Here is a 26,282-nt window from a genome sequence, read left to right as displayed (position 1 = left end):
TCTCACGATAGCTTGTACATCACAGTGAACTCTCACACTCACATTCTTTTGGCATTTTGCAACCCTTCCTGTCTTTATCATGATTCCTCGGATTTCTGTTGCGGTTCTCTCCGCCATCATGGCGGCTGCCAGCCCTGTCATCGTCGACCGTTTGCCACTGGATATCCCACTCGCCGTCCCGACATCCATGATTGTGCCGTTCACGAGGATCATGAATCCCACTAGTGCGAACCTCGTTCAGCTGGACCAAGCACGCGCACAGGCTCTTCGATTATACGCTGCCATGAATCCCAACAACACTGGACAAGCCAGATCTATTTTCAACATTCCCGCTACGGCCCAAGCAGTAAGCTACGTCGCGAGTGTGAGTGCCTGTGTTTGATCACTGTCTACCGATATCTGAGGTATTGCCGATTGCAGGCATACATTGGCAACCCTCCGACCGAGTGTAAGCTGTCTTGATGATGTCTGGAGTGCATGTTTTCTGATTTGATGACACCAGACTCGTTATTGATCGATACCGGGAGCTCAAATACTTGGGTAGGTGCAGGCCAGCCATATGTCGAGTCCAGCACGACCGTCGACACGGGAGATTTAGTGGTGCGTTGTTTCCATATTGAATTCCCTCGTTCGCAAAGTGCTTATGATAACCAGTTAGTCGGTTACGGATCAGGTGCCTTCTTCGGTGAGGTCACTCCGCGAAATGATGTGGCATCATCCTGAATGGTTCGTATGCAGGCAGGGAGGTTATTGACCAGATGACACTTGGGCCCTCCCTCACCATCGTGAACCAGTCTATAGGCGCGGCGCTGCTGTCCAAGGGCTTTGACGGCGTCGACGGTATTTTGGGGTTCGTCGTTGCCCATGGGCAGATTATGTAGAATACTCATCGCTACTCACACCCTACAGCATCGGCCCGCAGGATTTAACTTGCGGTAAGTAGCCTGTAGTTCGCACAGCGCGGCCACTAAATGATCGCCCCTCCTACAGGAACTCTCGTAACGGACATGACGGCATGCATTCCGACCGTCCTCGACAACGCATGGACCCAAGGACTGATCAGTAACTACGAGGTAGGGATTTCCTTTGTTCCTGCGACTTCGCCGTCCGACACCAGCACGAGCGGCGAGATAAGCTTCGGCGGCGTCGATCAGAGCAAGTTCGGTGGTAACCTACAATACGTGTACGTCAAGCATAGGCTATGTCACTCACAGGATGCTCATACTGATTTTCTGTTAGACCAATCACCTCGACATCGCCTGCTAGTAATTATGTGGGCATCGACCAGTCCGTGTACTACGGCGACCAGCTGATATTGGACACCACCTCTGGGATCGTCGATACGGGCACTACGTTGCTCCTGCTGGCATCTGGTGCGTCGACAGCCCACAGACTGCTGTGTTTGGACCTCAACAATTTTTGAATAGATGCGTTTGGGATGTACCAGAATGCGACGGGTGCGACGATGGACCAGACGACTGGCCTGCTCCAGATCACTCCGGCGCAGTACGAGCAGCTCCAGAGCATGTACTTCGACATCGGCGGGGTGTGTCCGCCTTTCCCGCATGCCGATTCTAACGCTCATCCGCCCCATAGAACCGCTACGAGCTCACCCCCAATGCTCAGATCTGGCCGCGAGTGGTGCGCCTGCCGTCCACTATGTAATACCTCCGTACTGATTTATCATCTTCCTGGTCGCAGCTGAACGAAGCCCTCGGAGGCGAGGCGGGCGCGATATACCTGATAGTCAGCGACTCCGGCAGCCCATCAGGCCAGGGACTCGACTTCATCAACGGAATGAAGTTCCTCGAGCGCTTCTACGCCGTGTATGATGTGGGCAACGAGCGCGTTGGGTTCGCGCCGACGGTTCATACGCATGCGAACTCGAACTGATCCGTGGATTTCTGTGCTCCGTGCTCTCTGTGCATGTTGGTAGTGGGGTCGTCGTGGGATGCATTCCTCGTTTACTGGGACATATCATGCAGTCGTTCTTTTTGATTTATCACTGGGTTTCACTTGGTTATGTTGTTCTTTGGAATCGACGCTCTAGCAAGCCGGTCAACGCACCCATATTGTATGCACACACCCGTTATTTGGAGCGCCACTTGAACCACTTGTCCGCAATGCCCCCTTTACACTATGAAATCGGAATGCCACATCCTACGTTTTTCTCCGCCTGGCGGCCACCATCCCTGACTCCGAAATCGTAGAGCGCTTGCATTACGCCCAGAAGTCTAGTGCTATTCCGGTACGTTGTTTGCTGTGTGTACGCAGAACAATTAGGAACACCATGTCTGGTTTGTGCAGTCGTGAGGAAACTGACAAATACACATCGTCCGGCCTGTCCGGGCAGGATCATGATGGACCTAAATGTGAACTATGCGCTTTCTTTTGCCTTGAGACCAAATCAGACGTCAGGGTCCACCCGACCGCGCTGTTAAGACAAAAGAAATCGGTGGAAGCATTACAGAGGACAAACTGCCAGGTTGCCCGAACCAGGTTAGGTGCCTGAGGCCTGAGGTGGCCTCATGTTTGAGAGAAACATAATAAAGTGACCGAGGAAAATACAACGAAGACAGAAGCTACACGGACAACTGCCTCTGTATATTCCGAGAACACTAGAAAGGCGGACACAGTTCCACTGCCTCACAAACCTAGAGAACCAATGTCGTCAGCGTGATGAAATTAGGCAGCTTACAGAACCAATTGCACATTACCGCTTTATTCTCCATTCCTATGAAAGGCGCTCACACAGCTTGTTACATCCCGTACAGAAAGGGGCGTACGAAAACTCTGTTATCTTAGCCGTCATCGACATCCATTGGTTGGGGACCGCCGTCAGCTGGAGCATCACTAGGTACATTGGCAGAGGACGGTATAGGTGGCTCCACTGCTCGTCCCTTTCCCTTGTCCTTCTTCTTCGACTGCGATCTGCCAGACTTTGTGCGAGCCTGGGTATCGCCAGGCAACTGGGTGGCAGAATCTTCGGGTAGACCAACTGCCTTCTCTTTCCCCTTCCCTTTCCCTTTCCCTTTTGCCTTAGACTTCGCTTTGCTAGACCCACTCTGATTTTTATCCTTAGAGCTCGAGGCGTCATTGTCTACGGTGCCCAACAAGTGGTTCATGGTCTTGGGATTTCTCTTCCTCACTGTGGAACTGATTTCCCAATCTTTGGATATTATGCCAGTATTTTTCTCCTGCAGCTCCACCTCCTTGAAGCGGATACGGTGCTCTGTCGAGCCGAAGTGCACGAGGGATTTCCTGCTACGGTCGCCATTATCATCTGTGCCAGATCAGTGCGAATGCAAAGTGGAGCGTCATGACATCTGTACCTTTTCCCTCGGTGAATAACAACTCGGTACCTAACAAGGACTCGTGCTGTCCTCGAAATGTGGTACCAGATAGTTGCAAATACGGAGTGGGCGTATCCAAGCCCTATAGGAAGTAATTCTAAGTAGCTGAGACCAAAACAACCGAACTTCAGGAACTGAAGACGAACGATAAGACGGTAGGACGAGGTGCTTGGTACCAGAGCTGGCTCCACAGTCCCGAGATCGAGCGTTACATAGACCACTTCCTCTTCAACTTCGCTGTCGCACTGCTCATAGTCTTCGTCTGGTCCGAACGCTTCGACCAGATGATACCCGGGAAAAAGCGATGAGCCAGGCATTTTATGGTTTGGGAGACGAGACCGGAATCGGCGCCGAACCGTAGGAGGTTGTTTGTAGCAGATCTCGATCAGAGGCTGTAGCCAAACAACCTCTGACGTTCTGACTCTCCGCAGCCTCTTTATCGTTCTCTGCTCTCATCGTCTTCTCGTCAATGGCTCGCCCGCCGGGCTCTTGATCTCTACGTGCAAGGTGGCTGGAGCCAGATTGTTGCGGGAAAGCTGGAGTGGACACAAAATGTCATTTCGCACGGCGAAGGGAACTCCAGAGCTCGAGGCGGCCGTGGACGAGTCCGATGGCCTGCAAATATTCGACCGCAGATTTCCTGGGGGAAAATACCCCGCCACGGCAGACGTCCAAGAAGACGATCTCAATTAGTTATATTCAGGAGACGGTTCCTCTGAACGTTTGGCACCATATTGCAAGTTGCAGTCCTCAGCCTGATATCTGGACCATCAGCGCTCTACTATCCTTGGTCGGACGGTGAAACGGTACTATGCGGAAATACTGTGCTACATCTCATCTTCCTCGTTGTCGTCCTTTCCCGATTGTCGCTCTCCTTATCCATGGCGTCCCAATGCATTTCAGGTTTGTCTTGCCCTCCTCCTAGCCCACCACTGCACGGTGCTTCCAGACGATTTCCACGCCCGAGTGAAGTTTGATTCGGAGACTAAGTGAGAGTCCGTATCGTCGAGCTACCAATTCTCTGAATCCGGATCCAGCAGCCGCAGAGCCTCCTCCATCAGCATCCTCAACTCATCCTCAGTTGGCTCCGCCGCCGGCGCTGGCTCTGTCGAGCACTCAGGTTCGCCGGGAGCCCAACCAGCGCGGGAGCGGTCGCACGCGACTTCGCGCCTCCGAAGGATTCCCGGATTTTCTCTCTGCGCGTTTTGTGTGTGGCCAATGCTATCTCGTAGTCCTCGAGCCTCCACGTACATATATGCACTCTCTCCTCTGCCAATTCTAATTTATGCATAGCCTCATCGTACCTTTTCTGCACGAATTGTTCGAGGGCCTGCAAATCAGATGGCAGGATCTCAGGCCGAGGCTTTGATTGCACCACGATTGAGAGACTGATCGCAGAGAGGAGAGTGCTCTGCGCACCTGTTCGTCATCCTTATCGCGGGTGAAGATACTATGCCAGTAGTGTTTAGTAGACCAGTCCATGACAAGGTGGTAAGATACTATGTCTGCACGGTGTATGGCATGCGATTGTGGGAGCCTCGTTTAATTTACGCAAGCAACTCCGAGTATAAAGCCGGAATATATCTCCCTCCTTCCCTCCTCCGACCGGGACACAAACTCATGAGTCCAAGACTTGCTGGATCACAGGCTGAAAGAACATGTCAAACGTCTCGATGAGGGCTGCGGCGCCGTAGGAGAGGCATTAGTAGCGATGAGATGGATTCAATAGCTGCACATAGACAAGGTCAGAGCGACGATAGAGACACTTACTCTTTGGTCGTGATGCGCGACCGAGAAAGGTGAGGACGGTACAAGACGTTTAAACCTGAACATGGACGAACCGCGGTACCGGAGGCCTAGTCGTTCATGTCACGGTCGTCCGAGGTACTACTGTGTTGACGCGGAATGGAAAAAGTCACTGATCATCGAGCGGCCAGATCAGAACCAATTTGGCCAAAAGTTTCCCAGTTTGGAAACTCTCGTGGTCGGAGGCGCCGAATGAAAATCTGACATCCTACATTATAAAAGGGCAAGGCTATTGAATATCGACACAGAAACGATCCCAACGCACTCTACTGCATACTGTAAAACCCATTCTAGGACATTAATGCATGGGGTCAAGAGGTGACCGAAAGGTTCACCTTCGTACTGACCAAGTAAGATACATGCACGTCCTCGGTCTCAGCGAGTTCCAATTGACTGGGTCCCAGACGGTCGTTATAACATATCCATTTGGCCCGCGCTCCTCTTCACTCTCTGCGCTGCCCAGGGCCTGAGAGTGCAACGGGTGCGCCAACGTCGTTGGAAGGCGAGGCAGGAGACTCCCAAGTAACGGTATCGAAAACATCGTCGTAGGACTGGTATGGGAGGAGATGAGCCACGTTGACTAGGTGTAGTTGCGCCGTTCGATTCATACCCGGATTTAATCCGGATTCTGTGGTGACGGCTCCAAAGATTGGCATGGAAAGCTAGGCCCGTGCACTCATCAAAGGATGAGTCGTCCTCCTGGCAGTAGACATAGCACTGTCTAATAGCAAGCTGGAGACTCAGTTCCGTTCTGTCTCCCAACATGCTTGTCACAGAGGCTATAGTACCAGAAAGTAAAGGTTGCATACAAGAATCCCTGAATGTGTACATACAGGCTATTTTGCCTGGCGACAACTGAACTTTACAAGTACAGGTAGCTTATCAATGTCAGCAGGATCATCGAAGTATTCCGGCATGCTGAGGATATAGCGGAACTCCTCGAGTGGGACTTCCCAACGGGCCAGCGACTTGTGCACGTATTTTGGCCAGTCAACGTCAGGGTTCTTCTCCATCTCGTGCTTCATCTCCAACCAATTTGTACCCTCGAACCCACAAGCGAAAGCTATGCGATCACGCGTGAGCCACAGACGTCTGAGGCACTCATGGGGAGAAAGTTCCTCATCCTGCCCCTGCAATACAGTATCAACTGCATGTCAGTCTGAAAAAAGGGGCTATCTGCGTACCTCCTTCGTTTGTTTTTCTGCCTCAGCTGCCTGTACTCGCATAGAGGATGATGAATTCAGCAAGCTTTTGCTCTCATCCTGACCTGACAGGTGTTTCTCATCATATTTACTTTATCCATCAGACATAAGGGGGTGTTGTTACCTTGATACCCATCCATGTGCCGATCCCGGGTAAGGTGATTCCTCTCACCGTTCTGAGAATACAGACGAGCTGTGCATATAACAGGGAGGCGTAATGCGTGCTTGACAGAACGAGTAAAGTACAGTTGAGAGAGACATGGCCGCGGGAGTCTCCTTATAGTGGCGAAGAACAGTGTTCGTCAGGTCAGGTCAGGTCAGGGTCACGGATTTCACCGGTCATTGACCGGTCACCATTTGGGCAGATGACAAAGCAGGATGCATGTATTATTGTATATGGTGCAGTAGCTGCTGTATATGGACATAGTATGACCGACTCAGACCGAGAGACCACCGAGAGACCTTAGGCCTTAGGGCCTGCACCGGTCCCGGGCGTCCGCCCGCCAAAATTGCAAGTACTAGTGTCCGCTTTGCGGGTTCGGACCGATAGAAACCGGGAACGAGTTGTCACGCTTCGGCGAATTCCGGTTGTTCGCTGTGACGCTGCCGCCGCCGGCCGAGGCGAAGGCCAAGCGGACGCCCGGGATCGGTGCATGCCCTTAAGTTACAACAAAAAGGTCGCCCCTCATTAACGCCTTCAAAATCCCAAGAAAGTACATAGTCACCCTCTTTGTGTTGGTTGATATCTCGGAAGGCCTCACTGCGGAGGAGTGCCTTGTATCTATTTGCCGGACAACTCGGTGGCACTTGGCCACCACTGGTGGTCTTTGAGGTTGTTACACTTGCACTTGTGCAGCATGACGACAGCATCATGCTCTGCGACTAGATCCCCAAGTTCGCGAAAATGCCACATCTCATTGATTCCTTCCATGGTAAGCAGCTACAAGTACATGTGAATCAAGCTAGCAAAAACCAAGCAAGCATCCAAGCATCAATGACATGAGGCGATCTGAACATGAGCGAACGGGATGGGCATTAGTGCGAAAGCAAATCGCGCGGGTACGAGGCATTGGGGGTGGAGGTGTGGACGAGAGTTGGGGGTGTGAGAGGGAAGTGACGAAGATGCAGGGTGGTGCGTACGTGGGAGCAGCGGACGCTGAACGGAATAGGATACTAAATGCGATGTAGATGCCCAAGGGGCAGATAGTAAGTGCGCGAAGGAGAAACGATTGTGGTATATGATACAATGCGAATGCGAATACGAATATGTGGTGTGCTGTGATGTATGTGGATGCGTCGAGCCTGTATCTGGCTGGGGCCATGAGCATGAGATGCGTGAACTGGTATGCAGACGTGAGGATCCGTTTATGAGATATGAGAATAAGAACCAAAATAGAGGCGACCGATACGGCGCAAAGCACCGCACGTCGAAAGCCGTTACCGAACATCGTCCGAGTCCATACGAAACCGACAGCCAGACCGCCGTCACCGACTCTGTGCAGCATCCCACTCCTTTACATGGGGAAGGACATTCCCGTGTGTCTGCACCTGCACCCTGCTGTAGGGCGGGGGTGCGGGAAGGTCCATTGCGAGGGTAAACTCCACAGCATCGTCCACCAGGACGCGTTCGGGATGGTCCACTTGCTCGAAGAGCGCGAACTTGGTCCGGGGCTCGAGCATAGCGGGCCTCATGGGCTTCACGTTGACGTTGACGTTCATGCTTGGTGGGGGGGAGCGCAGCGCGGGCGGCGGGGCAAGCGGGAGCGGGAGCGACGCGGCCTGCAGGCGCGGCGAGTCCGGCACAAGCACGAGGTCGAGGTCAAGGCTGTGCATGCTGAGCGTGCGCGAGCGGATCGGAGGGCGGGCGAGGCTACCCTCCTCGCCGCTGCGCGTAATCGCGGGCGGTCCAAGTAGCTGTCCGTACTGATACCCGCCCTTCTGACCGCCGACGAGCATGTCATCCTCCTCCTCCTCCTCGCAAACCGGAAAAAGCGTTGCGACGTTTATCTCGCCGGTGCACACGTCCAGCTCGCGCTGCCGGCGCTCTCGCGTACGCCCCACCTCAGCGAGGCGAGCCGGCATGACGGGCTCGTAACGCGCGAGGGGGGAGCTGCGGAAGGGCGTGGCGAGGCCGATGCCGGAGTAGTGCGCGCCGCCGAGGTACGCGCGGTTCGACCACGCGCGCCGGCGGCTCTTGACCTCGAGCACGGCGAGGAACGCGCGCTCGTCGTGCTGCGCGTCGAGCTGAGCAGCCTCCGCGCGCGCGAGCACCTGCCGCAGACGGAGGCACTGTGCCGAGAGCGCAGTGTACTCTGCGAGGTCCTCCCTGGAGAATACAGGCGGGCTGGGGGTGCGCGGGAGCTGCTGAGCGGGGCCGTGTCCCGCTGCAAGCTTTTCGGGGTGATCGAAGGGCGAGCTAGAATGAGAGTCTACGGGGGTGTGTACCGACGAGCCGTCTGTGTCGGTGCTCACACTATCCGTCAGGGACGCGTCATCGAACTCATCGTCGAAGAACGGGGACGACGACACGCGCCTGGCGCCTCTGCCGGTGCCGGGGAGCGCGCCGCGCATGAGGTCGAGTTCGCCGCCGAGCGCGGGGACGCCGCCTGCGTCCTGGACGATCGCAGTCATCTGGCCTTCTACGCGCTGCAGCATATTCTGCGCGGCCCAAGCACGGTATGCGCGAGGCACCATGCGTGCACGCAGCGCGGGGACGATCGAGGCGCGGAAGACCTCGACGAGTGCGGAGCGCGCGCGGTGCTGGTACAAGATCGACGGTGCGGGAGGCGGGACCCGGGGGAGCGGGACTTTCCTGCTGGGCGGCAGGAACGCGGATATTGGAGGGCGATGCAGGGGAAGTGATACGCGCGGCGGGCGACCGGGCGGAGGCGCGGGGGCAGTTAACAAGGAGGTGCGTCGCAGCCCAGAGGGCGCGGAGCTGTCAGCGCAGACACTCTGTGTGAGCTTGTTGAGGGAGGACACGAGGGACATGAGTAGAGAGCGCTGCTTCTTGTGCTTGACGGGCTTCGCCGCAGGCACAAGCTCCGCCTTATTAGCGGGTTCGGTCTGCTGCTCCCTCTCGCGCTCGGTCTGCAGTTCCTTCTCGCGCTCGCGCTCGAGCTCGCCCGTCGCGAGCACAACGTCCGCAAGCACGTCCTCGAGCATCCGGACACACGCGGGATCGTCGAGTGGCCATTCGATCGGCGGACCATCGGTGAAGGCGCACGAGATGGTGAGCGTCGTGAGGTCGAACGTGACCTCGGTGAGGATCGCGAGTAGCCACGTGGCCTTATCGAGCGCGTGCACGGAGGAGGGCATATCGAGCTCGTCTGCTTGCAGGGCGTGCAGTTGCGCGGCCCATCCGGGAGAGAGCGGGACGTACTCGCACGGATCTGCGAGGGAGACGGTGAAGAATACGTTCGGACGCGGGGCGCCAGGGATGAGGAAGATGAGCATGGTGTTTCGCCGGGGATTATTAAGGTGCAAAAAGTATTAAACGGTGTCTACTAGGGAGAATGAGGAATCCAATGCGGAAGGCTGTAATCGGGATTTTGAATTGATGACTAGAAGTAAGCGGTCAGAATCGATGTTTCGTATGCTTCGTTCCTTTGAAAAAATGATATGAATCACAGTAATCCTAGTGCACACGTTCGGTGAGTAAAATTGTGGTCCGCTCGGGATGGATTTATGTTGTGCGGTTATTCTTGGTATGTCGTGACTCGAAAGTGTCCCTCCGCGCTGCTCCGGGGCGTAGAAATAATATTACAAACAAGAGCACTCACAATATTTTCGGAATGACACGCTCCACAAAGTTCGACGAACGACGCCAACACAAGGCTAGGATCCAGCTTGAAATAGCAGTTATTAGACGACAGGACAAAAGCTGCAATGAAAACGTCTCAGCAATACATCACTGATCTTGATCATAACAGACGAGGAAACGAAGGAAACGGCGCCACTCGCAAATGGGAATGTGGAGGGGGTCGGAACTGAGATACACAGCACACACGTTCGACACACTGTCGATGGAATCAATATCAGCAGCGGAATTGTTGTGGAGCTGCACAGTCTGGCTGGCGGACCTGTACAGACGTAACAGTACTGCACATGTACAGGCTGCAATTCATTGGCCAATGTCAGCCCAAGTTCATTGCCGAGTTATAGCCCAGTGGATGACCAGGGTGACGACCACCCTGCACAGGACTTGGAGCTTTTGAAAAATAAACGTCAGCAGCGGTGATGCTATCGACGCCATAATTAGGGCAATCACCACCCTGTGAAGAACTGAATACTGCAATTACATCCACCGTGCACGACAATGCCGTTGACGAGCCCTCGTTCCGGGAGCTCTACGCTCCAGGACGAGATTTGATGGAATCAAATGTCGGCCCATCGAGATGCACGATCTGGGAATTCCGGTGGCAAATTACCTGTGGGACAGCGAACGACCAAGCACGCACGACGTGGTCCCCCGCCCCACACCCACCCATGGCGTTTCTCCAGCTCATAGGTCCATGCACCGGGTAATAACCCACCCGGTACCCGCCCTCGATGCGAAAAATAATGAATGGCAAGACCCACCTCAAACTCGATACCAGTTCCAAAATCTACTTGGTGCGAATTAAAGCTGAAAGAATGAAAGGCGGTGGAGAAAGTGCCGGGGACGAATTTGAGCGATGACGTCTGGAGTGATAGCGGGGAACGTTGCCGGACACGCTGCACGCTGTGCTGTGGCTCTTCGTGGGCAAGAGCGGCGCACGACCCTCTGGACGTTGACAGACTTTCCTGCGACTGGGGAGAGAGATAGACGGCCGCTGCAGACGACGCCCGGGGCAAGGCTGGTCTCTGGTCTGTCGTTTTATCCGTCGCTTCGTCCACATGGCTGACTATCCGCTTTGGGTGGTCCTAAACCTATATCCGGAAGCCGGTGTTGGTCTACGCTCGTAGTCTATTTTCTTCCGTCTCTCCCAGACTGCCATCGCAGCGTACACAGATCAGTAATCATGAACTATCCATGACTTCCCAGCTATACCACATGCGCAACATTGAATCGCGGTGCGCCGAGGTACCCAGCTCCCTGCGATTCCACACGATAGCGATAGGGCCTGGCGCATGCCTGATGGCCAGACAGATTCACCGGGAGCTCAGCGCAGAGACTCTGGGATGCACTCTCTGGGAAGCACTTCTCGTGGACTTCTTATTGCGCAGCTTGCATCGAAGATGCCACTCGCCCCGGAATCCCGACGGCATGTGCATGACACCGAGGGAACATAGTGAGCATGAAGGTACGGCGTGTGTGTGATGTCCCAAGTTGTGGCGACATACCTCGACTCATCTCTCAAGTCTAGTCGATGCCAAGACACATATACTCCTTGAACGGCTCTCTGCTCATACTCTGAACGGCGCTGGTTGATCATCGATATTATCAACACAAGATATCTCACCGAGCACAAGGTGAGTAACCGTTCTGAGAAAAAGGAATTAATAACGGTCTCCGCATAGCACTTTTTATCCCGTCTTTCCGGGCGTCCGCTGTCCGGAGAGAAAGTCATTCGTGAGACCTGTCTCTGTTACCAAGCAAGCATCAGCTAGTCAATCACAACAACACTCTTCTGCGGTTTCCTGAGGACCACACCAATCAAATTCAGCTGGAACGGCGACAACTTCACCGCATCTAATAAAAGTGCGTCGCGCTCTCTAACAGGCCAATTACGAAGGGCACGAAAGCAAGCTTCGCCCACGATGCCAATTGCGCACCTGTACATGCGAGCGGCAATATGCAGGCTTACTCGCAGCCGCTCGGCCTGAGGGACGTCCTCGAACGATCAGAACACGGTACACTGTACATTCCTCTTCTTGAGCGTATTTTCCAAACTGACTCCAATGACATTCGCAGGGCGCACCTCAGGCAACAGGTAACGAGCGCTTCCGATCTTCAATTAGTTATATCCAGGTGATTATCGCGCTCGGAGTTGTTCTCGTCTTACACGGAACTGGCACAGCTATTTCGATGCTTGCACTTCGACACAGCGGACTGGCGAAGTACCTTGTTAGGGATGCGCTCGTGCGCGTATTCCAAGACCACAGTCTCCCCCTGGGAGGGTATACCACACCTCTCAGCCCTGCGTCGACCTCTACGTGGTCCAGGGGACTAGTACCTTGTAATCCCCCGGGATAACAAGGGAAGCTAACAGGCGCAAAGACAATCAACCAACGGACACACTTGACACGCTCAGTGCTGCTCCCCTAATCCCCGCTGGGATACACACGAAAACGTGCACTTTGCACAAGGACTCTCGTCCTCAGACTCACACACATACACAACCACGTAACCAGCCCCAACGAAACTCATTCTGAATCCATACCCCCCCCTGTACACGACAACTCCACCCTAACCCTACTGACATCGCCCACAATGGCATCATTATGTAACTAACCACGCGGAGCGGCCTGAGGCCCCTGTGGCACATGACTAGTTGACAAAGTACATAGGGAAATGCCAAGTTCACTGAACACCTTCTGTCGGAAACCTAAAAGAACGAAAACCATATATTCTAGAGGCCCCTATAATCCAACCCTTGTGACTGCCACTCGAAATATGTTGATGAAAAGTCAGCCGAATACCAATTTCAAGCAAACAAGCGCCTCGCGTAATTACGCGACAGACGCGCATTCAAAGAATATTAAAGCAACAATCAATGGCCATCATGAAAAAGAGGACAATGACTACGCCATCCCTCCTGTACTGGTTACCCCCCTTCCATCTCTCTACAAAGCCTCCACGCAATGAACTGCTACCCCCCAATCCAATCTTAAAGTCAATCCAAGGCCTATACATCGCACTACCACACCCGTCTGACATAACACCCCTAGGGGAAATCTGCCCACGACCTGACACATGTACCTCCAGCAGACCCCTTATCGAATTCTTTGCCGACACACTCACTCTATGGATTGACAGACCACATCGAATCCCCACTCCATCTACCCCATGGACAGTTGTCTTCCCAGCATACCGACTCATCGGAATTGGATCCCATATCAAGGTCCACCCTCTGGGGAAGGGGATTATCACAGAGATATGTTATGTCGGGACTCACAACATCACCCTCAAGATCCTCGAAACAACGCGTGGAGAAACCATATACATCTCTGTCAAACGTGATTGGATGAGCATCACACAAAACCCCCAAGCGGCATGGGCCACCTAGCATGACCTCCGAACCACACGTGTAAGCGCCTACTCTCACAAACAAAATGCCCCATAATGACTACACGCAGAGACTACTATTCCCCACGATTCCTAGCCTGTTGTACCAGCTTGTTTATATGAATCAACCTTGCGCCCGATGCCCTATTAACGCAGAGTGAACCATCTTGTCAACAACTCCGCAAACAGCTCCCACACAAGAGAAGACGCGAATATCGTCCGCTGGCCGGCCGCCCGATCTAAAATTAGACACGACAACCTTGCACGAACAGGAGAACGACAATGACGACATCCCTGCCCCTCAGCTAAAGCGACATAACACGCCCTACCCTCCAAAATGCACGAATACTGTAGACCGCAGGAATGCCGAACCGACCCCTACAACCTCATTAAAAGCTAAGTCTCAACCACTCCGGACCCTTACCACATACCTGACGATGAGGCCTTACGGCACGGTGCAGTCGAGCCTCTACACGCGCGCCGACGGAACAGCCCAGCAACCGCATATGCCGCGGAACGACGTAAACAAATAGACATGCAAATCCCCTAGCGAAGTACGTCCCTCCCCAATGACCCGCCGCATGCGCCAGCAAACCGCTCTCCTAGCGGCACCCCGCCAAGAAAAACGAGCCCAATCCAACCAGGAAGAAATTGGTAGATACGCCCGCTCCAATAAATTCACGTCTAACGAGAAACCACAGACACGGAAACTATGCCGCAGCCGCAGCCGTTGAAATTTTCCAAAATCGGCCGTCATGCCCATAAGGCAGCCCCCACAGCGCAGGACAAGACTGATACCAAGGAGGACCAAACCACGATTGCAACAACGACGATGCAGCCACCCCGTGTTTCCGCGAGCACTGACACTCCAGTACCCATGTCGATGCTCGCTACCATGACCGCCATCGCGCAACCCTCTGTACCTCAACAGATCGACAGCACGATCCCCCATGATGCTCGAACAACCCCTTGTCCCATGTCAGCAATTCGTAGGACCTCTGGAGCATATGAGGCTCCAGGACGGGATGATATCCCGCTAGCAGAGATGCTTGCCAGGATCCAAGGACTCACAAAGGAACAACAAGTACAGACGCTCGTGACGCTGTCCAAGTACATTGGCTTTCAAGAGGAGCCGCCGAAACAAGGCCAGACAAGCATCTCAGGCCCGATGAGTCCCGCCCCACAGATGAATACCGACATTCGAGCTAACCACCAGACCTCTGGCAGAACCGAGCCGCACACCGATGGCATAGCGAAGCGTAACAGAAGCATTGAACGCGCTCTCGAGGAGCCTCAGTTGCAACACCCCCTGCACCTAACACTGCACAATAAAGCGGAGATGTGGGAGCAGATGGAGCACGTACGTCCGAACAACAACACCAACTACCCTCACTTACCCACTTTAGTTCATCCCTGATGACCAGCTACCTCTCGAGCCCGCTACTCCTCTGCAGCAGACCAGACCAGCACAGGAACCCGGGGAATACCAGACCGATGAGGAAATCTCCCCGAGGACCTCCTCTCCCCTCTCTCAATCCGATGACCCCTTCCTCCCCTCCTCCCCCACTGAGGACTGCGTGCAAAGGGACCCCCACCGTCTCATACCTCACCAGCCGAAGGTCCAACTCGAGAGCGCCCTGGCACTCCCTGACACCCAGACACCCGACATCGCGCCTGCTCCAAACGTTCCACCCGTGGAGCCGAGAAGGAAAGGCTTGCATGCCACGACGATGAAAGTGGACACACCGCACCCGCGCACAGGACATTTCCTAAATGTGCTGAAGGACTCATCCCACATGCATATCATTGCCCAGATCGCGGCAGCTAACCAGCAGCCAACGCAACCAGAGGACAAAGTGGACCCTCAAGTAACTAGTAATCTGCAGGACGCCACATCTCGCGTGGACCTTATCACCCAGATAGCCGCCGCTGCCCAACACCAGACACAGCCGGTGGCTACAGCAGTTCCGAACGCTCTGGCTCTGACTCTCACGCCGACACCTGCGGAGGGCTTCCCTGACATCTATGGGCACCAGCCGTGCTTCTTCATCGACAACCTGGCGCGTGACCTGATGGATGCCTGGGGCAAGCACGACATGGCCCGTGTTGCTATCATGCCGCTAGGATCAAGCACAAATGACCGAGTTCTCCAACCATACCTGATGACGAAGATCGCGAAAACCTTAGAATGCGCACACCAGATCCCCGAAGTCATGATGAACCACCCGTGCCCGCTCTACGACTCTAAGCTCATCAACAATGCCCCCTACTCCTTCGTTGCCTTCAACATAATGAAGTCCCAGAAGAGAGACATCATCGCGCAGTATTGCTACCTGACCTCTGAGGTCGCCTTCGTTGCAATGGACTTCGTCTGGGAGGTGTCGCAGTATGTATGCACCTTTGCAGGCTTCACCAACCACTCCTTCCAGGACATCCTGAAGCTCATCCTCGACTGCCTCGTCAACCCGCAGAGCATCCAACAGCTCCTCGGCATAGTCAGATATGATGCCCGAGGTCAAAAGCTGTAATGGGGGGCGAGGCCTTATCACACCGAACCTCAGATACAGTGCACCAAGCTCTATTCTGGAGCGTCGTGTGTGTATCAAGGTCGTGGTGTGTTAAGTCTCTGACTTCAACACACCGACGCGCGCTCGATACACACAGAGTGCATACAAACAGTATACAACAGTTACATAATACAAGATGAGATTAGATAAGATTAGGGCACAAGTACTGCTTGGTACTTGTGCCCCGCAATACAACAGCGGCACATTACACCCTCCCCCACTGGACACGTTCCACGGGACCATAACACTGACTGCGCCATTGAGTGGATGACGCAGGCAGCGATGCAAGGCGGGGCAGCAGGATGAGGCAAGACGACGGGCGAAGGCGATGACAGACACAGCCAGAACACACAGGCTGGTTGCGAGCACACGGAGGGTACGCATCCCCAGCCATGGCCCACAGCGGCACATCAATGGGAGGCATGCCAGCATGAGCTAGTGGCCGCCCATGTCGTGGTTAGGGTCACTAGCCTCGGGGGTTGCTCTGGGGTTGGGACCTAGCTGACTGCTGCTAGCAGGGGCGTTGCTAGTGCCGAGTGTGGGTGGTTCGGGGTCTGGCAGCTGCATTGCCATGTCCTCATCGATGAGTGATAACAACTCGTGGGTCGGGGGTACCGGCTGAGGGCGTCCGTCACGAAGGTCCGCCAGGAAGTGTCCCTCGAATGGGGTCACATCTTCGAGGACCCATCCGAGGATGTAGTTGCGGTGTCGATGGTGGAACTCCTCGAGGAATCCAATCCGCATGGGATGGAATTTGCAGGCAGCGTACCATCGTGCGACATCGTATATGGACGAATTTTGGGTGGATGAGTGAGGGAACGGAGCCGGCTCATTGTTGTTTGCCATGGGGTAATGCCCAACCTGTACGATCCACGCGTACAGTCCGGGGATTGAGAACAGCTCCGCAGTGTGCTCAATGAACACATTGCGGGCCATTGCAGGTACGCCGAGTGGGATGATGGGGGCCATGCGGCGTGCAAGCCACATCGCCTCCAGGTCCTGGTGTAGTGGGGCCTCCGAGCAGTTATTGTTCAAGTGCCTGACAGCCCAGTGAACCTGGCTCGGGTTCTGTGCGTACCACGCCACCCACTTGTCGAATGTCGATGAGCTGGTGGGGTTGGTCATCCGGCTGGGAGGCGGAACCATTGGCGGGTATATTACTCCGGAGCTGCCGTGACATCACCATGACATGAGCAGGTTCATCATGCCATGGGACACGGTCAAGCGTCCATCTTGCTGCATCTGCCAGATGAGGTCGGTCACCCGGGTGCGCATGCCATCATCACCACCGTGGGCCGCATCGATGATGCACTGCGAGTTGTGGACGTACCGGGGTACAAAGTTGTACCACTCGGTCGCCTTCCACGGCTGCATGTTGACCGGTAGGGGGAACGTATCAGGCCAGTTGTGCGGGGCCAGCGAGACATCGTTATCGGTGTCTGACGGCCGCGGCACTGTCTTCCCCTTGTCGTCGCTCCTCGATGCTCCTTGCCTGGGCAAGTTCATCGGGCCGTGGTTCCTCTGGCGCTGCTTGTTGAGCCGCTGGACCTCGGCGTCATCGGGCTCATTGTCGCCATCTGTTGTGGACGGCTCCGACTCCGACTCATCATTGTCGAGGTGCTCATAGGCTCGCTGCGCGCACGACTTTACTGAGGCAGGGGCAGGACCAACTGGAGGTCGCGGAACGTAGCCAGCCAGCGGTCCCAAGGTAGGACTGGTCAGCGATCCAGGGGCACCACTCCTTGGTGGTGGCCCTGGAGGCATGTGTCTGTGTGGCCGAGCTCGGCCTACTTGCCGCGGCGTAGGGTGCGTATCGCTGTGCTCCCCTGGTCAAGTATCTCGCCGGGGATCGATGTCGCGATCTGCTCACGTTCGACGGCGGTGAGTACTGGCACAAGCTGCTGTTCATTGATGGCGGGGAATACCTTCGCTCCCTCGGGGGAGGTAGGTATTCCAGTGGAGATGGTTGTCTCCGTGGAGCCCCGCTCGGTCGCCCGTGATAGTCCAGGGGCGATCGAGGTTGGGAACTCGACGTGATCTGCCTGAGGAGGCGTTCATGCTCCCTTAGTAGGTCGTCGACCTGTCGTCACTGAGTGGTTGCTTCTGCTTCTGCTGCACGGAGTTGTGCTTGCAGCTCCATGTTGCGTTGCTGCGTGGGAACATCACCACATCCTCCCCCTTCCGAGGCCGTGTAGGTCTGGAAGTGCTCCCAGAACAGGTGCTGCTCGGCATTGAGCACATCTGTGTGGGCTTCCTGGTAGGGGGCCGTGTTGCGTGCCATCGCGATGTGTTGGAGGTAGCTGTAGCACACGGTGCACACCTCCGTGTGGTATAGCGTGAACTGGTGGGTCCCAAAGGAAACCCACCGTTCCACCACTGTCGGGATCGGCAGTGGTGGCAGCATCACTGCTGCATTCCCAGCACCCATTGGTGCTGTGGGTGTCGATGTGGTTGCGATCGCTGGGGCCGCCATCGATCGTATCGCGATCGGTGGCGGTGGTGGTTGCAGTAGGGCTTGTGGCATCACCGCGGTTCCAAATTGGAGCTGCGGGGATGTCGACCTTGGTCGGCCTTGCTGTTGTGTGGCGGGGCGGCTTGTTGTTGCCTCGTCGTCATCGGTTTCCATTGGCAATGTTGGTTGGGACATGGTGGTAGGAGTGTGGGAGCGGTGGCCTTGCCACACGAGTAGTTACCCGGGCAAGTGCCGGCGTCTCACGTGATCTGTCATGTGGACACGATGCGTACATCCTTTGATGTTATACGCGTCCGGTCCTCCACTTGTGGTTATTTTTTCTTGCGTTTCACAGGTGGCGCGGTCTTGCGCGGCAGCGCTCTCCAGTCCTTCACACCCATTAGTGTGAAGTACTCGTCGAGCGCGGCCAATTCCTTGCAGTGGGCGTATGGCTCCCATGTATGGTTGCCTAGCATCCATCGCACATGGAATTCGATCTTATTGCCATCCCAGCGATGGCCTACAATTTCATCCACTAGCCATTCCATTTCTGCATCATCACCAAAGTCGTAGTACAACTTTGCCTCACGGTGCGGAAACAACACATCGTCATTGGACTTGTGTCATTGGAGTAGCAAAATGTGGAATGTAGGTAGGATACGCCGGTCCTTCAGTTCTTGCAGCAACTCTAACGTGTAGTTAAGAGGTTGCCGCATGAACGTCGGTGATCTCGTATGGTCCGATAAATTTGGGCATCAGCTTCCTCGCATGGCCTTTAGGTAGTGCGAGGTTCTGCGTGGATAGGTACACCTTCGATCCAGTCGTAAACTCCGGCTCCTCCTGCCGTAGTTTATTGGCTTGGAACGTTTGGTGTGTACGGCTCTCGATGATGGCATCGTGCACCCTCTCGAGGTTGGCCAATGCTCGTTGGGCAAATTCCTGCACGCCCACGAATTTCGTGGTTCCATGCAGGCCTCTAATCATTTGCAGCAAGTATCCATAATTAAGTTCGAATGGGGCAAATCCTGTGGTTGCGCTCGTGGCTGAGTTCAGCGTGAACTCAACCATCAGGATCTTGTTTATCCAATCTAATTGATTGGGAGACACGATGGACCGTAGGATTTGGGATACCGATCGGATGGTCCGCTCAGACAGCCCGTCGGTTTGCGGATGGAACGACGTCAACATGAGTAGCTTCGCACCCAGGAGTTGATGTAGTTCATGCCAAAATTTCGACGTGAATTTCGAGTCCCGGTCTGAGACGATGGACTCGGGCATTCCATGCAGTCGCACAATTTCTCGGACATAGAGCTCAGCTATGTCCGAGGCCATGCTCGTCATATTCACGGGGACCAGATGTACCATTGATGTAAGGCGGCATATGACTACCCATAGGTAGTCATATCCCTTTGATCGCGGAAACGGACCGACAAAGTCGATTGCTATCGAATTCCATGGAAACCGTGGAATCAGCAAGGAATGAAGTAGTCCCGCTTGCAAGTGATTGTGAGGCTTTGCCGTTTGGCAGGCCCCGCACGTCACGCAGAATTTTTCAATGTCACGTCCAATCCTAGGCCACCAGAACCACCGTCGGATGTATTCCGATGTCTTCTGTGGGCCGTAGTGTCCTATGGTCATGTGCCCTCTATCGATGATGATCTCGGTCATCATTCGATGATGGTACAGGACCCTCGGGATGCAGATAACTTCTTCATCCTGGCAGTTTTTTGTATATATTGTCTTGTCCCGGATTACGAAGGCACTGAATTCCGTTGGGGATTCAATGACCTTCCTAAATAATGGGTCCTCACCATAGCCCTTTTGGACTGCGGCCAGGAACGGGGTATCCTGTTCCAAACAGGCCTTCAGTGGAGGTCCATTGGTACGTGATTCGGTTATCGTCGGATCCTCGTCCTTGGCGCCTGGTGTTGGTGTCACCAGGGGCAGGTGGGAGGCCATTTTACTGGCCTCCTGATCCCTTGACTCCTGCACATCCTTGGGCAGCTGTACTGAGCGCTGGATCGTTCCGGCGCACAGTTCAGCAATACGGTTGGAGGGTAGGTCATCCCACTCAGGGTCTAGATGAACATCCGTGTTCACATAGTCCTGGATGGGTGCAAATTCATCCACGTTGTCATTCTCGTAGTACCTCGATAGACAGTCCGCGACCTTATTGGTCGCGCCTTCTACGTACTGGGTTTTGTATTGAAATCGAGACATGTACTCATTCCAACAAATCTGTCAATTCGTTGGATTGGTTACGCCTTCGAAGTACTTCAATGCCTGATGGTCAGTCGCGATCACTATCGGTCGACCAAGTAGTTTGTCCTCCCATTTGAGGAGAGCTTCCAGTATTGTGAGTGCCTCGTGCTCATATGTCTTATAAGCATGTTGCACACTCGTGAATTTCTTCGACAGGAAGCCAGCTGGGTGACAGGTTTGCCAGTCTGGTCCCTGTCCATACATCGCTCCAACACCGTATAACGATGCATCGGATATCACCCAGATGGGTTCTGGTTGACGTGGGTCAATTGGCTTCAGGATGGGTGCCTTGCACGCCAAAGCTTTGATCATTTCAAAGCATTTGGTGTGCATTGGGCGCCACACGAATGCTCGGTCGTTGTGAGCCATGTCCGACAATGGCGAGGTGTATGCCGTCACGTCGGGCATGAAGTGTCCTAGGTAGTTCACGAGCCCTAGGAAGCATTGTACTTCTTTGTAAGATCGAGGTATTCGCCATTCGCGAATACGGCTCATCTTGTCTGAGTCTGTGTGGAGTCCTCGGTCATCGATTAGATGACCTAGGCAGTCCATGCTCCGTGAATATAGGTCGCACTTCGTCTCGCTGAGGTAGAGCTTTGCCTCCCTCAGCTTACGGAATACGATTTCCAGGTGACGTTCGTGTTCTTCGATTGTATCGGAGAACACGAATATGTTGTCGAGGTATACGTGAACGTATCGTCCGATGCAGTCACGGAATATCAACATCATGAGGCTTTGGAATGTCGCTGGGGCATTACAATCACCTTGTTGCATGACGTGACTTACAAATGTACCATATGGGGTGGAGAACACTGTTTTCCAGACGTCCTCCGCTGCCACATATATTTGTTCATACGCATCGGACAAGTCAATTTTTGACCAGTATTTGGCACGAGGCACGTCCATGCATATCTGGTCCTGGTCCGGGAATGGAGTTACATCCTTTACGGTGTTGTCGTTGCGTTTACGCGCATCGACAACTGTCCATAATTTTCCACTCTTCTTCATAATACATATCATGGGCGCTGCCTGGAGAGCCTGCTTGGACTCCCACCAGCCAGCGTCCTGGTATCATTGGATCTTGGTTAGGAGCAATGGCTTCATTGCGTCGGCACATCTCGGTAATCGCAGTCGATACTGCTCATCGTCATTGATGAGCGGTATTCGATGGTTGATCTCACAGAAAGGTGAAAGGATTGGGGGCGGGGGACACATTATGTCCCTCGTCTTCTCAATCCAGGCTTTTCGGCGTTCTTGTAGTTTCTCCTCGGATGCTGTTGCGTCTGAGGGTTCTACAAGCATGGTGCGAATTTCTTCATCTTTACGATGTTCGTTCAGTGCGAACACCATTAAGTCATTTAGACCTAATGGGTTTGGCTGACCGAACTGGTCCCGTCGTGGTTCGTCCATCAAGTGTCTGGTCGGTGCGAACTTCTCCGAGATGTCAGGGAAACAGTCCTTTTTGGGCTGTTTCCTGTTTCTCGTGGTTGATTTTTCTTTCGCCTTGACATTTCCGTCATTCCCCTCCCCTCTTAGGACTATCCCCAGTTTCGCACCACGAGACTGGGGTGGCTTTGCGGCCATTGGTCTCGTTGCGGGGTCCTATTGCGGGTTGTCCGAGGTGATGGCGGTAACGGTACCGACATTGTTGTGCACGCGGTAGTGTGAGTGCAACATATCCTTGCAATTCGCAATGATTGTGGCCTCGTCCACTTCTGCGTAGGTCGGTATTTTTTGCCGTTGGATCGATATGGTGCGGTTCTTGAAGTCGAGGACCACACCATATTTATGCATGAACACTGTGCCTAGTACTGCGTCGTATCTATCGATATCGACGATGTCTAGGTAGTGTTGTGCCTTTACTGGGCCTATGGAGATTGTGGGTCGTGCACCATAATTGATGCGCGTCCTGCTTCCCTTGGTGCCCAGTTGGAGACCTATTTGGTCGTCCAGGTCGATTCGGTCTGCCTTCGAGATGTACGCCATTTCCGGAGAAATGGAATCCGTTGTACACCCCGAGTCGAATAGTGTATAGGTCTTGATCCCATTGATCAAGACCTCTGCACATAGTGTTCATTGTGTCTGCGGGTTTCGCTGAGGCTGCATGGCTGGGTCGGTCAGGCGTCATACGCGTGAGTCATACAGCCATGCGTTCCTCAAGGATCGTGCGTCTGTTGCGTGTTCACTAGTGTGGAGGTGTACGGTCTGCGTACACTTTCCAGGCTTGTGTTGATGCATGGCGCCAAATCTCATTGATCCCAGGCAAATGTCATAGTCATCGTTCCAGCCATCGTCTCCAGATGGGGGTTCACGCTCATCTGCTGATGAGTACTGTGATCCCTCTGGGGCCCAGTCCGACTCAGGATATGTCTGGTATCCTGTGTCATTCTGGTAGGGCCCTTCATTTTCGTCAGTTTCGGGAGTCATCTCCTGTGGAGCCGGCTCCTGAACTGTAACCTCTGGTTCTGCCAGTTCTTGGTTTGCCTGTTCCTTATCCTCGGAGCAGTCATCGACTACACGTTGTGCGTGTAGTCACGCTGGCCGAGGTTTACCGTAGTTCAGGCACATCGGGTCTGTCGAGAAGTGGCCCTTGCCACCGCAAGAATAACAAGTGACATTTGCGTTCATCACCTTGTTATTCGCTGGTGGTCTCAATCCCATGACTGCCGGGTTTGTAGTAGGACGACCACCCCCATGACGTTGTCCGTCGCGTGGGTTCATCATTCTACGGCCAGCATTACCAGCCTGCTGTGCATGTCCTGGGTGTGCCCCTCCTTGTCCTTGTCCTTGCGGGTGGTAGCTAGATCGTGTATCTCCCGTAGATGATATCATCGGCACGAGGAATGACATGGCCTTACTTGAAATCCGGGTCCCCGTATGGTCCCCAGTCTTCTGAGGCTGTCGGCGGTCCTTGTATGTACGGTATTGGTCCAGCCATCCGTTGCCCTGTTCGATCGCCAAGGCCAATCGATACAGTGTATCGATGGTGTGTTTCTCAGGCGATAGTAGGTGGGCTAGATGCATTACTTCTACCATCGGTAGTGGTAACGCGTCCATAAACCTCTTCCGGAATGCATATTCCATCGGGTATTGCACCATGCAATCTGCATGGTGTAATAGCCTATCGTATAGCTCGCTCATGCCACCACGTGATAAGCTGTACGTCGCCTTGTCGTACTTCTCGGATGCTATCAGTTCTGAGTCCTTGTGTAGGAATCGTCAGTGGAGGTGCATCACTGCATCCTCGAAGTACCATTGTCGTACTTCGCGGTTCGGTGACTGCACATTCAGAAAGAACCAGTTGGCGGCATCGTCTTTAAGGCTTTGCCCCAATATCCACAGGTGATCCGCATCCATGGCATCGCCAGTGATGCGGAGAGTCTTGAAGTATTCCAGCAATTTCTGTAGCCAGACCTCAAATGCATCAAAATCGTCCTTCCTGTCATATTGTGGCAGTGGAGGCATCTTGGTGACTCTAAGGTATGCTGGTGGTTCGTCGATGGGATCTCTTGATACCATCTCATCCACCATTGTATGGATCCTCTCGATTGCGGGAGACGTATCCAGAGGTATCGCTCCTGGGCCATGCAATCATTGTACGGTCGCGTGGCCTGCGTGCGTACCTGGTGCGGCTGTTATATTCATTCCCGGGAATCGAGGGGGTCGGTTCACTGCGGTAGTGACTGCCGGATTTGCCTGTGTCACTCCCGATTGGAATGTTACATTCCGAGCAACGTTGGCTGTTGCGTAGCTGCCATTGCGTTCACTGCAGGACCGTGTGTCGGTCCTGCAGGTCGTGTTTTCATTCCCACTATGGGCTGCCCTTGTGGCCCGTGGGGGTATCCAGGTCCTGCAGGTTGCATTGGTCGAGGAGGCAGTGGCGGTGGGGTCGATCCATTGGATCGCAGTAGCTGTTGTCCTCCAGGTCAGTGTCCCCGGGGTGGTGTTGCGGGCCTTCGACCATTTCTCCTGAAATGGTCGAAGTCATTCCCGTCATCTCCGGGGTATGGGCTGGAGTCATTTGAATCATCACTTCCAGGGTCGCCTTCAGGGGCTGCTACTAGAGCCGTTCTGGATTGGAGTGATCTCCACGTCGCGCGAGGTGTCAATGATACCGGCGGTTGTACTCCGAATGCCCTCAATGCCCTTTCGGACTCTGAGGCCATCCGGTCCAAGTATCTGGTGTATATTAACACCCTTCGATTGTATTCCTCGTCCGGCTCTCCCTCTTGCTGCCATTGGGCCAACCGACAGTACGCGCTCTCGATAATTATATCGGGAGCACCTGCCGTCGGGTCCTCGATCTCTGAGGGGTATAATCCTCACTCTACCGCTATCTCCTCGATGGAGTTCCTCGTTCCCGAGGGGACGGGTTGGTCCATTGGGTCAACTTCATCTCCTGAGGAATTTTCGAGTTCGTCCATTATTCTTTCAAACCGCTCGTTCTGCGCGTGGCAGGTCCGTTCGTGTGCTTCACGAATGGCCTGCATCTCGCGTTCTTGTTTTTCTTGTAGTTCGTTGAGTTCGCGGTTCGCTTCTTCTCGAGCCCACTGGAGTGCCTCTCGGGCTCTCTCTCTGCGCACGCGTTCAGACGAACTCATGCTTGCAGTGCTTCCTGGGGCTCTATCCTTAGCGCGACGTATTTTGTCCGCTAAGGAAGATGTCGGTTGCACTGGCAGGGCCGGGGATGGAAATCTCTGCGAGTAATGCAAAGGATGTCATGGCGTCCTTCCCATTCTTGTTGTTTCCGTTTCTTCGCTGGCCTGATGAGATCCAGTGGATCTCACCGGCGTTCTGACATTACGGTCAGAGGCAGATTCCTGCCGCTGCTCGTCCGTTCGGCCTCCTCGTGTTGAGCGTGGGGGTTCGACGTACGATAGTGTAGGGGATCGTGGGGCTGGTGATGCCAGTTCTTGCCCACGGTCCATTATTTCTGGGGCTGGCGTGCCAGTGTCCACGTGCACGCCATCATTGGGTGCGCTCTCAGTCACGTCTGCCAGAGCCGCGTGCTCTGCCTGTCTTGACTGGGAGCATGTTATCCGTGTGTTTTTGGGGCCTTGACTTGCCATTAGGTGGCAAGTTAAGGTTCTTGATTTCTTGATGGGTGTCTTCGCTGTCGAATAGAATTTTTTGCAGGGCAAATTGGACTGTAAAAAAGTGTAATGGGGGGCGAGGCCTTATCACACCGAACCTCAGATACAGTGCACCAAGCTCTATTCTGGAGCGTCGTGCGTGTATCAAGGTCGTGGTGTGTTAAGTCTCTGACTTCAACACACCGACGCGCACTCGATACACGCAGAGTGCGTACAAACAATACACAACAATTACATAATACACGATGAGATTAGATAAGATTAGGGCACAAGTACCGCTTGGTACTTGTGCCCCGCAATACAACAGCGGCACGTTACAAAAGCAGACCGATGACAC

At 54.1% G+C, this 26,282-nt stretch overlaps 8 protein-coding genes across 8 annotated transcripts; 2 read left to right on the top strand and 6 right to left on the bottom strand.

Moving 5' to 3' along the window:
* Positions 1-79: 79 nt before the first annotated feature.
* On the top strand, positions 80-1,893 carry SCP_0503480 (Polyporopepsin; the record flags this gene model as incomplete). The annotated part of the gene is made up of 11 exons (XM_027758412.1): positions 80-364; positions 421-448; positions 503-600; positions 655-685; positions 739-850; positions 910-935; positions 991-1,183; positions 1,240-1,373; positions 1,428-1,546; positions 1,597-1,641; positions 1,702-1,893. 11 exons carry the CDS (start codon positions 80-82, stop codon positions 1,891-1,893), a joined length of 1,263 nt encoding a protein of 420 aa, XP_027614213.1.
* Positions 1,894-2,801: 908 nt separating this feature from the next.
* Positions 2,802-3,670, bottom strand: SCP_0503470 (hypothetical protein; the record flags this gene model as incomplete). Its single annotated transcript, XM_027758411.1, has 3 exons — positions 2,802-3,283; positions 3,333-3,435; positions 3,500-3,670. The coding sequence occupies 3 exons, from the start codon at positions 3,668-3,670 to the stop codon at positions 2,802-2,804; spliced, it is 756 nt and encodes a 251-aa protein (XP_027614212.1).
* Positions 3,671-4,419: 749 nt separating this feature from the next.
* On the bottom strand, positions 4,420-4,835 carry SCP_0503460 (hypothetical protein; the record flags this gene model as incomplete). Its single annotated transcript, XM_027758410.1, has 2 exons — positions 4,420-4,716; positions 4,773-4,835. 2 exons carry the CDS (start codon positions 4,833-4,835, stop codon positions 4,420-4,422), a joined length of 360 nt encoding a protein of 119 aa, XP_027614211.1.
* Positions 4,836-5,995: 1,160 nt separating this feature from the next.
* Positions 5,996-6,501, bottom strand: SCP_0503450 (hypothetical protein; the record flags this gene model as incomplete). Its single annotated transcript, XM_027758409.1, has 3 exons — positions 5,996-6,289; positions 6,344-6,426; positions 6,486-6,501. The coding sequence occupies 3 exons, from the start codon at positions 6,499-6,501 to the stop codon at positions 5,996-5,998; spliced, it is 393 nt and encodes a 130-aa protein (XP_027614210.1).
* A 1,345-nt stretch (positions 6,502-7,846) lies between these two features.
* Positions 7,847-9,817, bottom strand: SCP_0503440 (predicted protein; the record flags this gene model as incomplete). Its single annotated transcript, XM_027758408.1, has 1 exon — positions 7,847-9,817. One exon carries the CDS (start codon positions 9,815-9,817, stop codon positions 7,847-7,849), a length of 1,971 nt encoding a protein of 656 aa, XP_027614209.1.
* Positions 9,818-14,140: 4,323 nt separating this feature from the next.
* SCP_0503430 (hypothetical protein) lies at positions 14,141-16,099 on the top strand (the record flags this gene model as incomplete). The annotated part of the gene is made up of 3 exons (XM_027758407.1): positions 14,141-14,225; positions 14,273-14,931; positions 14,978-16,099. The coding sequence occupies 3 exons, from the start codon at positions 14,141-14,143 to the stop codon at positions 16,097-16,099; spliced, it is 1,866 nt and encodes a 621-aa protein (XP_027614208.1).
* A 474-nt stretch (positions 16,100-16,573) lies between these two features.
* Positions 16,574-18,785, bottom strand: SCP_0503420 (hypothetical protein; the record flags this gene model as incomplete). Its single annotated transcript, XM_027758406.1, has 4 exons — positions 16,574-17,267; positions 17,322-17,964; positions 18,009-18,176; positions 18,257-18,785. 4 exons carry the CDS (start codon positions 18,783-18,785, stop codon positions 16,574-16,576), a joined length of 2,034 nt encoding a protein of 677 aa, XP_027614207.1.
* A 504-nt stretch (positions 18,786-19,289) lies between these two features.
* Positions 19,290-24,383, bottom strand: SCP_0503410 (Transposon Ty3-I Gag-Pol polyprotein; the record flags this gene model as incomplete). Its single annotated transcript, XM_027758405.1, has 9 exons — positions 19,290-20,783; positions 20,853-21,598; positions 21,647-21,854; positions 21,907-21,989; positions 22,034-22,171; positions 22,235-22,454; positions 22,497-22,912; positions 23,405-24,056; positions 24,117-24,383. The coding sequence occupies 9 exons, from the start codon at positions 24,381-24,383 to the stop codon at positions 19,290-19,292; spliced, it is 4,224 nt and encodes a 1,407-aa protein (XP_027614206.1).
* Positions 24,384-26,282: the final 1,899 nt, after the last annotated feature.

This window comes from Sparassis crispa (genome assembly GCF_003851025.1).
Source record: "Sparassis crispa DNA, contig_000004F, whole genome shotgun sequence".
In the NCBI taxonomy this organism is placed as follows: domain Eukaryota; kingdom Fungi; phylum Basidiomycota; class Agaricomycetes; order Polyporales; family Sparassidaceae; genus Sparassis; species Sparassis crispa.
This window is presented reverse-complemented; position numbering and strand designations above follow the sequence as displayed.